We start from the raw sequence: 14,204 nt of genomic DNA on the forward strand, positions 1-14,204 counted from the left end.
CCCAATGTTAACAACTCCTACTCAACCTCATTCTGCCCAGAACCTAAAAACGGTGGCACTCTTCCCCTCCCTCTCCTCTTATGATCTTATAATGAATACCCCATGGCAATGCCTTTTCCAGTGCCTGGTTCGAATTTAAACAAAGGCTTGGCAGTTAACTGTTCCCTGGTACATTTTCCATGCCATCATCCCCATCAGAGTCCTCTTGCCAACTAATTAGGGATTCCAAATTAAAACCAATACTAACCTTCCAGTTTGGTATCTTCCGATGTTGCGGACTGGTTATCCATCTGTCAAATGCAAAGGTAAAGCGGCAAATTTTATTGAAATAGATGTTAAGGGTTTTTGAGTCATACAGTTATTGAAGGCTGTTATTTGACATTCATATAGTTTGAGTGAGCATCGTTCTTTAGTAAAGACTTGAGTATCAATGATATAGTAATCAAATCGATGTGTATGTATGACTGGGAATATTTGCAACATCATTGCATTACACCTGCACCATAGTTTTGGGAATGGGGCGAACACACCTTTGTGAGGCAATAAACATGAAACACCCACACAATTGTTTTTTAATGGAATGAGAGTCACTGAGAGTTTCCGACCCTTGTGATGAATGTAAGAAATTGTCATATTTTATATACTTTGCTGTAGTGTTATTAAAACCTGGGTTACGATGCACACAGACAGTATGACTGCTACAGTGGTGATTAAGGTGTTGTAAACGTGAGGTCATCATTGATTTGCAGGTGAAGTGTTCTGCTAATAGATCTTGAGAGCCATTTACTTGTTTACAGATAGCGAGCTAATAGAATATTGTTTAGATTTGAAGGCTTCTTGGGGTGGAGATAATTTGATGGGTATTGTGTGTGGCCCTGGCTAAACAAGTCAAGGGACACCTTGTAAGAAGAGACAAAAAATGCTGTATGCTTTGGGTACAAATGATGTATTTAATGGGAGGAGCCAGGTCTACGTGAAAAGCAGTTGGTCCGATAACTTGCACCTGAAGAGAGGCGTTTCAGTTTGGTCATGAAAGAGTTCCCTCTAAAGAATCTGCACAGAGAAAAGTAAATAAAACTCTGGTTGTTAACTTTACGCAGATGGTATGTGAAATGTATTGCTTAATCAGAATGTAGAGGCAGGTTAAGGAAGTAAGTTACGGTTTTCTCTTATACTTAAGAACAGTTGCAACTGTTAACTGTAAAGCTATTTCTTTGTTGCTAATGTGATTAATTCAGTGTTTAAATTCAAGTTTGTTTTACATAAGATACCCATTGGTCAGAGTTATTACTCCTGTGGCACAGCAACATTTCCTCACTGTTTTACAAATTACAAATATTTGGGTTCACATTCGGGATCCTAACACCCTTCACCCTCTGCTCGGATGGGCGCCAGGCTGGGTGTCGAGGTGGGTTGCATGAGGGAAATGGCAGGGTGGATGCCAGTCTAGACAAGGTGGGATGAGGGGATGTCAGGCCGGGTGTAGCTAGGTAGGTGCCAGCTGTTGCTACTTAGGTAAGGTACCAGTACCCCATGAACATGGACCCCAACTCAAATTAACACTTTCAGGAGAGCTCAGACGAACATTAGCGAAAAAGACAAATTATCCAGATATTTGGCTTCTACAGATGTGGGGTTGAAGTAAACATCTGGACAGATGCAGGGGTTGACTGGGTTCCTCTTGCTGCACTGATCTCTATTTGTAGATCAATATTTTGGAATTCGGGACTCTTCCCTCCTCATGGGATTAACAGCACAGAAATGGCAGGTTTTGCGGTACAATTCCCAAAGCATGTGTGTTGTCGATAGTGTGGAAGGATGTAGCAGGTTACAGAGGGATATAGATAAGCTGCAGAGCTGGGCTGAGAGGTGGCAAATGGAGTTTAATGTAGAGAAGTGTGAGGTGATTCACTTTGGAAGGAATAACAGGAATGCGGAGTATTTGGCTAATGGTAAAGTTCTTGGAAGTGTGGATGAGCAGAGGGATCTAGGTGTCCATGTACATAGATCCCTGAAAGTTGCCACCCAGGTTTATAGAGTTGTGAAGAAGGCCTATGGAGTGTTGGCCTTTATTGGTAGAGGGATTGAGTTCCGGAGTCAGGAGGTCATGTTGCAGCTGTACAGAACTCTGGTACGGCCGCATTTGGAGTATTGCGTACAGTTCAGGTCACCGCATTATAGGAAGGACGTGGAGGCTTTGGAGCGGGTGCAGAGGAGATTTACCAGGATGTTGCCTGGTATGGAGCGAAAATCTTATGAGGAAAGGCTGATGGACCTGAGGTTGTTTTCGTTGGAGAGAAGAAGGTTAAGAGGAGACTTAATAGAGGCATACAAAATGATCAGGGGGTTGGATAGGGTGGACAGTGAGAGCCTTCTCCCGCGGATGGATATGGCTGGCACGAGGGGACATAACTTTAAACTGAGGGGTAATAGATATAGGACAGAGGTCAGAGGTAGGTTCTTTATGCAAAGAGTAGTGAGGCCGTGGAATGCCCTACCTGCTACAGTAGTGAACTCGCCAACATTGAGGGCATTTAAAAGTTTATTGGATAAACATATGGATGATAATGGCATAGTGTAGGTTAGATGGCTTTTGTTTCGGTGCAACATCGTGGGCCGAAGGGCCTGTACTGCGCTGTATTGTTCTATGTTCTATGTTCTATGTGCGAGGCAGGGAATTCCGTGGAGTAATTCACTTCCTGACTGCACAAAGGTCACTCACCACCCACAAGGCCCAAGTCAGGGGTGTGAAGGAATACTCAGCACTTGACCGGACGTGTTCGGCTGCAACAACACTCAAGGAGTTCAACACATCCAGGACAAATGATCAAAATCTCGCACACAGCTTTAAACATTGGCCGGGATTCTCTGGCTGCTTGCTGGCAGCGGGATTCTCTTTTCCCGCTGGCAGTGCACCCCTGCCCGAGGGTTTTCCGGTGGCGTGGGGTGGCTTCAATGGGAAGTCCCCTTGGGGTGGGGGTAGAGGATCCTGCCGCCAGCGAACGGCGTGCCGCCTCCCGCTGCGGAGAAACACACGGCTGGGAGGCCAGAGAATCTTGCCCATTGACTCCCTCCATCACTGGCACACCATGGCAGCTGTGTGTACCACATACAAAATGCACGGCAGTAATTCACCAAGGCCCCTTCAACAGCGTCACAGTACCTAGGGGAACAAGGGCAGCAGACACCAATAGAACATAGAATATCACAGCGCAGTACAGGCCCTTCGGCCCTCGATGTTGTGCCAACCTGTGAAACCACTCTAAAGCCCATCTACACTATTCCCTTATTGTCCATATGTCTATCCAATGGCCATTTGAATGCCCTTAGTGTTGGCGAGTCCACTACTGTTGCAGGCAGGGCATTCCACGCCCTTACTACTCTCTGAGTAAAGAACCTATCTCTGACATCTGTCTTATATCTATCTCCCCTCAATTTAAAGCTATGTCCCCTCGTGCTAGACATCACTATCCGAGGAAAAAGGCTCTCACTGTCCTCCCTATCCAATCCTCTGATCATCTTGTATGCCTCAATTAAGTCACCTCTTAACCTTCTTCTCTCTAACGAAAACAGCCTCAAGTCCCTCAGCCTTTCCTCATAAGATCTTCCCTCCATACCAGGCAACATTCTGATAAATCTCCTCTGCACCCTTTCCAATGCTTCCACATCCTTCCTATAATGCGGTGACCAGAATTGCACGCAATACTCCAAATGCGGCCGCACCAGAGTTTTGTACAGCTGCAACATGACCTCATGGCTCGGAAACTCAATCCCTCTACCAATAAAAGTTAACACACCGTACGCCTTCTTAACAACCCTCTCAACCTGGGTGGCAACTTTCAGGGATCTATGTACATGGACACCGAGATCTCTCTGCTCATCCACACTGCCAAGAATCTTACCATTAGCCCAGTACTCTGTCTTCCTGTTATTCCTTCCAAAATGAATCACCTCACACTTTTCTGTATTAAACTCCATTAATATCCGCAAGTTCCCCTCCAAATTATATCCTAATTTGGAATTATGTCACTGTTCCGTCACTGTCGCTCGGTCAAAACTCTTAGAACTTCCGCAATAGCTGCTTTGTGCTCTACCTGCACCAGATGGATGGCATTGGCCCAAGAATGTAGTTAGAACATAGAACATAGAACAATACAGCGCAGTACAGGCCCTTCGGCCCACGATGTTGCACCGAAACAAAAGCCATCTAACCTACACTATGCCATTATCATCCATATGTTCAGCATCTTCCCAAGGACAATGAAGGGTGAATAACAACACTTTGTATTTGTGTAGCACCTTCTTTTCAGCATAAAGAACTTGCTCGGGTACGTCACAGGAGCATTATGAAGCAAAACTCGACACTTAGCCACAAGAAGAAATCTAAGGACAGATGACTAAAAGCTTGGTCAAAGAGGTGTGATGGACAATAAATGTTGGCCTCATCGGCGATGCCCAGATCCATTAAAGCCCAGAGGTGAGCTGCGATGTACCAGCTCGATTTAGACGACTAGCTTCCAAATAGCTTAATTGATTCTCGGACAATAGAACATAGAACATACAGTGCACAAGGAGGCCATTCGGCCCATCGAGTCTGCACCGACCCACTGAAGCCCTCACTTCCACCCTATCCCAGTAACCCCATAACCCAAAACCCCTCCTAACCTTTTTGGTCAAAGTGCAATTTATCATGGCCAATCCACCTAACCTCCACGTCTTTGGACTGTGGGAGGAAACCGGAGCACCCGGAGTAAACCCACGCAGACACGGGGAGGACGTGCAGACTCCACACAGACAGTGACCCAGCGGGGAATCGAACCTGGGACCGTGGCGCTGTGAAGTCTCAGTGTTAGCCACTTGTGCTACCGTGCTGCCCCAGGGCAGGGAAGGAGGGTTCATTCACGATACCCCGAGCCAAGGCAAACGTGAGCGAAAATGCGGCTGAGAGATGAGGCAGAAAGGAGAAGACATGCGCTCCTCGAGAGCCTGTTCAGCAATTCATGGAAACCCTGAAGTGCTCTTCAGCTGACGCAATACTATTTTGAATAGCAATCACTGTTGCGACGTGGCAGCCAACTTGCGCACAGCAGGATCCCAGCAGCAGAATGCGTTATGTGATCAGGTAAGCCACAATGCAACCGTGCCATTTACAGAAATACCTGGATGTGTATAAACACAGGTAGTTTAATCACTTGCTCCTGCTGATGAATAACCCTGAACTTGCCATTCCCAGGCAAGAGGGAAGTAGTCCTGCTGCAACTTTAATGGTGATGGGTGGGCTGGGGTATGGGAAAAAGGTGAAGGTGACATTTAATCGTCACGGTCAAAACTATGAGAGGTTTTGATGGAGTAAATAAGGAGAAAGTGTTTCTACTGGAGAAGGGTTGTTGTTGTGAGAACATTAACAGAAAAGGGGCGGTGGCACGGTGGTTAGCACTGCTGCCTCACAGCTCCAGGGTCCCGGGTTCAATTCCAGCCTTGGGTCACTGTCTGTGTGGAGTTTGCACTTTCTCCTGTGTCTGCGTGGGTTTCCTCCGGGTGCTCCGGTTTCATCACAGTCCAAAGATGTGCAGGTTAGGTGGATTGGCCATGATAAATTGCCCCTTAGTGTCCAAAAGGTTAGATGGGGTGGAGGCGTGGGCTTAATTAGGGTGCTCTTTCCAAGGTGCAGACTCGATGGGCTGAATGGCCTCCTTCTGCACTGTAAATTCTACGTCGAGGTGAGTGGAAAAAGAGGATCAGAGAAGAGATGAGGATAATCTGGTGCAGTAAGTTGTTAAGATCTGAAATGCGTTGCCTAAAAGGGTAGAAAAGCAGAATCAATCGATGGTAGCTTTTAAAAGGGCAGGAAAACATCTCAAGGCTGTGGCGAAAGGGCAAAGCAATGGGACTAATTCGCACAACATTTTCAGAGAGCTGGCGTAGACAGGATGGGGCTGGATGGCTCCCTCCTGTGCAGGGAGCCACCAAGAGGAACAAAGTTTTATGTGTGCCGATTTATCCTGATAAAGGAGATGGATTTCTGCAACAAAAGGAGCTTTCAATGGAAAATTAATTCCATTCCGACAGGCTTTTTTTTCTAGCCTCATTTAAATACGAGCCCCTGACAGGCCCCCGTGAAAGGAATGTAGAAAGATAGGGAACGAGGATAATGAGAGATGCTTTAATTCACCCACACACATCATTTTAAATCCGCTTCAGCGTTTCCCATTAACTGTCATATTCCTCACAGCTGGACTCCATGTTAATAGAAGTCAAGCGATATTTAATTTTTTTCGCGAAACGCTTTCAGCAAACACAATTTCATTGCCGCAGCGAGGACTGTTAATGTCAAGGAGACAAGCTTGATGGTGGCATTTGGAATACGTGTTTGTTCAGTGTGGGGGAGGGGAGTCGGTTGGAGGCAGTCACGTTAACTCTTGGTTTTTACATTTCCTTTCGAGAACAATGGGGTTCCAGTTCCCCGGAGATAGGGTCGATGGATATCCTGTAGATTTTGAGGAAAAATGGAAATGATTCTTTTCACTGGTCGTTTATGGGATGTGGGTGTCCTGAGCTAGGCCAGCACGTGTGGCCCCTTCCTAGTTGCCCCTTGAGGAGGTGGTGCTGGGCTGCCTTCTTGAACCACTGCCGTCCAACTGCACCCACAATGCACCTCGGGAGGGAGTTCCAGACACTTCCGTTGCGGTTATGGCGTAAGGTTGTGCGAAGCTTGGACATGACTCTCCTTCATTCTGCTGTCACAAGGATAGGGAACAGGGAGCCAGCTGACTGGAAAGACTCGGGAGGGAAGGTGCGGACTCTGGGAACAGAGTCTTTGGCAGACACTGGGGAGGAGGAGTGGAGAAAGATGGTAAGAGTGAGGGACAAACTGAGTGTGGTAGAGGCTGGGATGGCGAAAGAGTGACCATTATAAGTGGTTTTGTGGTTATCTAACAGACTGGCAATTTAGCTTGGATTACTAATAATAAATCCAAATTCCAAATACAATCATGGCAATGGAGTAGTAATCCAGACACCCTGGGGAACCCGGTTCGAATCCCACCACAGCACATGATGACATTTGAATTCAATGAAAATCTAGAATGAATAGTCTAATGATGACCACAAAGCCAATGTTGATTATGGGCAGTACGGTAGCATAGTGGTTAGCACTATGGCTTCACAGTACCAGGGTCCCTGGTTCGATTCCCGGCTTGGGTCACTGTCTGCGTGGAGTCTACACGTTCTCCCCGTGTCTGCGTGGGTTCCCTCCGGGTTCCTCCCACAAGTCCCAAAAGACGTGCTGTTAGGTGAATTGGACATTCTGAATTCTCCCTCTGTGTACCCGAACAGGCGCCGGAATGTGGCGACTAGGGGCTTTTCACAGTAACTTCATTGCAGTGTTAATGTAAGCCTACTTGTGACAATAAAGATTATGAAATTGATTGTCACAAAAACCCATCTGGTTCACTAATGTCCTTACCTGGTCTGGCCTACATGTGACTCCAGACCCACAGCAATACGCTTGACTCTTAAAGAAATGTCTGTGCAAGCCACTCAGTTCAAGGGTAATTCAGGAAGGGCAATGACTTCTGGCCTAGCCAGCGACGGCCAATTCTCATGAAATAGTTTTTTAAAATTTGGAAATAGCAAGTTGGTGTGAGCAAAAGTGAACACATCATCAAAATACAACCAGTTGACTAATGTCCTTTATGCAAAAAAAACCAGATCATCTGGTCTGACGGACCAAAATTGGCGGAGAAATGACAGATGGAATTAACCCGGAGAAATGCGAGGTGATGCATTTTGGTAGACCCAATTCGGGTGGGAGCTATAAAATAAATGGCAGAACCATCAGGAGCATAGAGACACAGAGAGATCTGGGCATGCAGGTCCACAGATCCGTAAAAGTGGCAGCACAGGTGGAAATGGTGATAAAGAAAGCATATGGCATGCTTGCCTTCATAGGACGGGGTCTCGAGTATAAAAGCTCAAAAATTATGTTACAGTTATATAGAACGTTGGTTGGGCCACATTTGGAATACTGTGTCCAATCCTGGTCACTGCAGTACCAGAAGGACATGGAGGCTTTGGAGAGAGTACAGAAAAGGTTGACCAGGATGTTGCCTGGTATGGAGGGTATTAGCTATGAGGAGAGATTGAATAAACTGGGATTGTTCTCCCTAGAGAGTCGAAGGCTGAGGGGCGACCTGATAGAAGTTTATAAAATTATGAGGGGTATAGATAGGGTGAACAGTTGGAGGCTGTTGGAGGGGACACAAGTTCAAGGTGAGGGGGGAAAGATTCAATGGAGATGTGCGGAGGAAGTTTTTTTCCACAGAGGGTGGTGGTGGCCTGGAATGCACGGCCAAGTGAGGTGGTTGAGGCAGATACGTTAGCGACCTTTAAGACTTATCTGGCTGGGAACATGAACAGACGGGTAGAAGGATACAGGAGGTTGATCTAGATAGGACACGTGATCGGCGCAGGCTTAAAGAGCCGAAGGGCCTGTTCCTGTGCATTGTTCTTTGTTCTTTGACTCCAGACTCACCGCAATATGGGTGTTAACAGTTGCAAAAGCCACACCGACCATATACAAAGCTGGAAGGTGGGACCTGGCTAGATGGCACTGACACTGATGGCCTCATTCTCATGCGTGGTGAGTTTTTGGGGGGTTATTCGGGAGCCACAACAGAAATTCATCCCAAGGAGGAGGAAACATGCTAAGGGGAGGACAAGGCATCCATGGCTGACGAGGGAAGTCAAGGACAGCATAAAAGTAAAAGCATACAAAGTGGCGAGGATTAGTGAGAAGCCAGAGGATTGGGAGCCTTTAAAAGCGAGCAGAAGACAACTAAAAAAGCAATAAGGGGAGAGAAGATGAAAAATGAGTGCAAGCTAACTAGTAATGTAAAAGAAGATAGGAAGGGTTTTTTTCCAATATAACCCCCCAAAAGAGAAAGGCAAAAATAGACATTGGACCACTTGATTTATTTAGATTTCCAAAAGGACTTTGACAAGGTGCCGTATAGGAGAATGTTAAATACGTTAAGAGCCCATGGTGTTAAGGGTAAGATCCTGGCATGGATAGAGGATTGGCTGACTGGCAGAAGGCAGAGAGTGGGGGTAAAAGGGGTCTTTTTCAGGATGGCAGCCAGTAACTGGTGGTGTGCCTCAGGGACCACAACTTTTCACAATATACATTAATGATCTGGAAGAAGGAACTGAAGGCACTGTTGCTAAGTTTGCAGATGACACAAAGATCTGTAGAGGGACAGGTAGTATTGAGGAAGCAAGGGGGCTACAAAAGGATTTGGACAAGGTAGGAGAGTGGGCAAAGAAGTGGCAATACAATGTGGAAAAGTGTGAGGTTACGCACTTTGGAAGGAGGAATTTAGGCATAGACTATTTTCTAAACGGGGAAATGCTTCGGAAATCAGAAGCACAAAAAAGGGACTTGGGAGTCCTTGTTCATGATTTTCTTAAGGTTAACGTGCAGGTTCAGTTGGCAGTTAGGAAGGCAAATGCAATGTTAGCATTCATGTCAAAAGGACTAGAATACAAGGCCAGGGATGTACTTCTGAGGCTGTATAAGGCTCTGGTCAGACCCCATTTGGAGTATTGTGAGCGGTTTTGGGTCCCGTATCTAAGGAAGGATGAGCTGGCATTGGAAAGGGTCAGAGGAGGTTCACAAGAATGGTCCCTGAAATGAACAGCTTGTCTTATGAGGAGCGGTTGAGGACTCTGGGTCTATACTCATTGGAGTTTCGGAGGATGAGGGGAGATCTTATTGAAACTTACAGGATACTGCGAGGCCTGGATAGAGTGGACGTGGAGAGGATGTCTCGGAAAAACTAGAAGCAGTGGACACAATCTCAGACTAAAGGGACGATCCTTTAAAACCGAGATGAGGAGGAATTTCTTCAACCAGAGGGTGATGAATCTGTGGAACTCTTTGCCGCAAAAGATTGTGGAGGCCAATTCACTGAGTGTCTTTAAGACAGAGATAGATAGGTTCTTGATTAATAAGGGGATCAGGGTTTATGGGGAGAAGGCTGGAGAATGGGGATGAGAAAAATATCAGCCATGATTGAATGGCGGAGCAGACTCGATGGGCCGAGTGGCCTAATTCTGCCTCTATGTCTTAGTGTCTTATGGTGACAGGAGTCTTGAATTAATGAAAGGTTGTGATAGATGCAGAGAGAATGTTTCCTCTTGTGGGGATGAGCAGTACTAGAAGGCGTGAACATAAGATAGTCCCCAAGGAAATCCAATAGGGAATTTACTCAAATAGTGGTGAGAATGAGGAACTCGCTCCCACAGGGAGTGCCTGAAACGAAGATTACTAAAGGGGAACCATAGACCATAGAATTTACAGTGCAGAAGGAGGCCATTCAGCTCATTGAGTCTGCACCGGCTCTTGGAAAGAGCTCCCTACCCAAGCCCACACCTCCACCCTAGCCCCATAACCCAGTAACCCCACCCAACACTAAGGGCAATTTTGGACACTCAGGGCAATTCAGCATGGCCAATCCACCTAACCTGCACATCCTTTTTCCCACTGTGGGAGGAAACCGGAGCACCCGGAGGAAACCCATGCACACACGGGGAGGATGCGCAGACTCCGCATAGACTGTGACCCAAGCAGGGAATCAAACCTGGGACCCTGGAGCTGTGAAGCAATTGTGCTAACCATTGTGCTACCGTGCTGCCCAAGCTACACAAGCACACGAGGGAGAAGGGAATAGACGGCTACGAGGGTAGATTTAGACGGGGAAAGATGGGAGGAGGCTCCAATGGAACACAGACACCAGCATGGACCGGATGGGCCAAATGGCCTGTTTCTGTGCAGTACACACTGTAATCGTTCTACCACTTTCTCCGGGAAGGCAGGATTGTGTATTAAATGTTGGCGTCGCTACAGATGGGAATGAATATAACAAATAGATCTGGTTCACTTCTGATACGCCCTCTCCCACTGCCTGGACTCACACATGAAGCATTGACATTTGCACAGGAGAGCAGCGTAGAGTCAGCGTGAGAGAAAGAGAGAACTGGGTCCCTTCCACCCACTCCTTCCCTCCCACTGGCGTGCTGTACCCCTCTGCGTGCCGGAGTACTTTAAGCAGTTGAGCCACAGTGTAAATCTGTAACCAGCAACCTATTCATTAAAGCCGTGTTCTATTATATTGAATGTTGGCCAAATGGTGACATCTAAGAGCAAAATGCAAGGGTTCTCTGGTAATGAGAGTCAATCAAATTTTAAAAGAAACACGGACGAAATTGGAAAGTTACAATGCAGACTCGAGAAATGTCGGAACAAAAAGCAATTAAAGGATGTTTACTGGAAATCAGAAATAGAAAATACTGGGGCACCCACGGCAGGTCAGAGAGCATCGAATTGAAAATGGATTCTGATGAAAGGTTATTAAATGTTAACTCAATTTCTCTCCACTCCATACAATATTTTCTGTTTTTAAAATGACAAGAAATACTATTCTTGGGGACAACATGGCAAGAATGAGCTTATGAATTTGTTTCTAATGATTTTACTGAGGAACAATCTAAGATTCTTGAAAATTACTTTCCAAAAGGGTTCGCGAAAAGAGTTTAGTAATAAGAAGAAAGTTATGACTGTGTGATATTACCCGATCTTCAGAGTCCGACTCAACGCCATCGGTCAGATCCACGAGCAAACTGAGGTCTAGTTCACTGGGGCCTGGTAGGTATGAAGAAAATAGGGTGAGGACCTCAGAACAAAGCAATATCTGTCTCCGACTGAGATCCACTGCAGTTCACAATGGGAAATGTCGCTTTTAGGACCAACTAGTGGATAGCTCTCCTGCCTCTGAATCTGAAGGTTCCACCCCAGAGACCCGAGCACAAATCCTCGGGTGAAACTTTCCAGTCAGATGTTAAACCACCTGCGCTCTCCAGTACACTTAGAAGTGGGCAGCACGGTAGCACAGTGGCCAGCACTGTTGCTCCACAGCGCCAGGGTCCCAGGTTCGATTCCCGGTTGGATCACTGTCTGTGTGGGGTCTGCACGTTCTCCCCGTGTCTGCGTGGGTTTCCTCCGGGTGCTCCGGTTTCCTCCCACAAGTCCCGAAAGACGTGCTGTTAGGTAATTTGGACATTCTGAATTCTCCCTCAGTATATCCGAACAGGAGCCGGAATGCGGCGACCAGGGGCTTTTCACAGTAACTTCATTGCAGTGTTAATGTAAGCCTACTTGTGACAATAAACGTTATTAAAAGGGCCCATAGCAGCACTGGAAGAGGAGCTGGGGAGTTCTCATGGTGTCCGCGAGTGTTAGTATCAGCTAGAGTTTAAAAAATGTTTTCACTCACAGCGCTGAGGTCCCAGGTTCGATCCCGGCCCTGGGTTACTGTCCCGTGTGGAGTTTGCACATTCTCCCAGTGTCTGCGTGGGTTTCATCCCCATAACCCAAAGATGTGCAGGGTAGGTGGATTGGCTACGCTAAATTGCCCCTTAATTGGAAAAAAATGAATTGGGTACTCTAAATTTATTTATGAATTTTTTTTTTTCATGAGATATGGGCATCGTGGGCAAGTCTTGCATTCAATAGCCATCTCTCATGCCCTTGCTCAGCCATACAGAGGGCAGATAAGAGTCAACTACATTGGGTCATCCAGTGGCGGCCATGGAGTGAGCTGTCGCACACTTGGTGGCTTCCGCTCAAGGCAGATTTCCTTTGGTCTTTGGCACCCCGCCCAAAGGGCGAAGTATTTGAGAGCCAGAGATGCAGGAGTGCCCGGGGAAGGTTTTACTCCTCTGGTGTGGCTGGTGGATGGATCCACGGACTAGAAGTGGTGCTAGGAGGAAAGAGCTGCTGGAGCAGGAGAGACTTTGTGGTGCGCCACAGGATAAGATGGTGGAAGGCGACGGGGGGGTGCTGCCTGCCCAGTGGTCGATGGAACAGTTGGTGGATGCAGCACCGTCAATATGATGCGAGGCAGGTTGAGGCAATGTCAATTGAAGGCTTTATTAAGCAGAACTTTATCCCTAGCAGCGTGGTTACAGAATGCAGCTGCTGAGGGAAATGGAGGGAAAAGCTGGGTTCTTATACCGGCATTTCTGGGTGGAGTCCAGTAGGTGGCAGATCCTATCAGGACCTGGCATCCCTCCACCAATAGCCTGGCGACACATGGTGTATCGTATTACCCCTAATACATACCACCACATTCACCCCTTGTTGAAAAAGAACCCGGCGGGATGGTGGTTCGCATGGTGGTAGGGGTTCACAGAGTCGGTACTGTGCCGTAACTTTGAACAAGAAACAAAATTATCGCTTCAACTGGGCCAATGGGCCAAACAGGGTCGGCATGATGCCATAACTATAACAAGACACAATAACTGAAAACGTTGAGAGTTAAAGTGATTCGATGAGCCGGATGGGCGCCCTGGTCGTCCTTTACGATCGTCTCGGGTGTGGTGATGATGGCGCTGGCTCGAGTCCCATCGACTCTGGGAGCGTAGCGCTGTCCCCTGTGTCCTTACTCCTGGGCGGGTCTGGGAGGAGAACCAAACTCCCCAGGAAGGGGGTGGCTGCGGGATGAACCGGCGGGAGTGAGGAGGTGGTGATTGGCGTTGGGGGGTGTGGGTAGCTCCGGCGGGCGCCAGGTCTCACAGGGAGACCGTGTCCTGTCGGCCATCGGGGTACTCCACATAGGCGTATTGCGGGTTGGTGTGAAGGAGATGCACCCGTTCCACCAACGGATCTGACTTGTGTGCCCGCACACGTTTCCGGAGCAGAATGGGTCCCGGAGCTGCTAGCCAGGTCGGAAGTGGCGTTCCAGAGGAGGAGGCGCTCGTGAGGCGTTTGATTCGTGGTGGTGCACAGCAGGGACCGGATAGAGTGAAGGGCATCTGGGAGGACTTCCTGCCAGCGGGAAATTGGGAGACTCCTAGACCGGAGGGCCAGCAGGACGGCCTTCCAGACCATTCCATTCTCCCTTTCTACCTACCCGGTCCCCCGGGGGTTGTAACTGGTCGTCCTGCTCGAGGCTATGCCCTTGCTGAGCAGGAATTGACGCAGTTCGTCACTCATAAAGGAGGACCCCCTGTCGCTATGGATATAGTCGGGGAAACCGAACAGTGTAAAAATGGTACCGAGGGCTTTAATGACCGTGGACGCTGTCATGTCGGGGCAGGGGATGGCGAAAGGGAAACGGGAGTATTCGTCAACGACGTTCAGGAAG

The 14,204-nt window shown here is 47.7% G+C and overlaps 1 protein-coding gene across 2 annotated transcripts in view; it reads right to left on the reverse strand.

Moving 5' to 3' along the window:
• ak5 (adenylate kinase 5) overlaps nucleotides 1–14,204 on the reverse strand; it is a 123,480-nt gene that overhangs the window by 35,888 nt on the left and 73,388 nt on the right. For both annotated transcript variants that reach the window (XM_072510415.1, XM_072510414.1), the window contains exons 8-9: nucleotides 11,631–11,701; nucleotides 248–290 (exon numbers count right to left, since the gene is read on the reverse strand). In XM_072510415.1, the coding sequence (XP_072366516.1) occupies nucleotides 248–290; nucleotides 11,631–11,701 (114 nt within the window). The remainder of the gene's footprint in view (nucleotides 1–247; nucleotides 291–11,630; nucleotides 11,702–14,204) is intronic.

The sequence above is a fragment of the Scyliorhinus torazame genome, chromosome 7, assembly GCF_047496885.1.
Source record: "Scyliorhinus torazame isolate Kashiwa2021f chromosome 7, sScyTor2.1, whole genome shotgun sequence".
NCBI classification, from domain to species: Eukaryota; Metazoa; Chordata; class Chondrichthyes; order Carcharhiniformes; family Scyliorhinidae; genus Scyliorhinus; species Scyliorhinus torazame.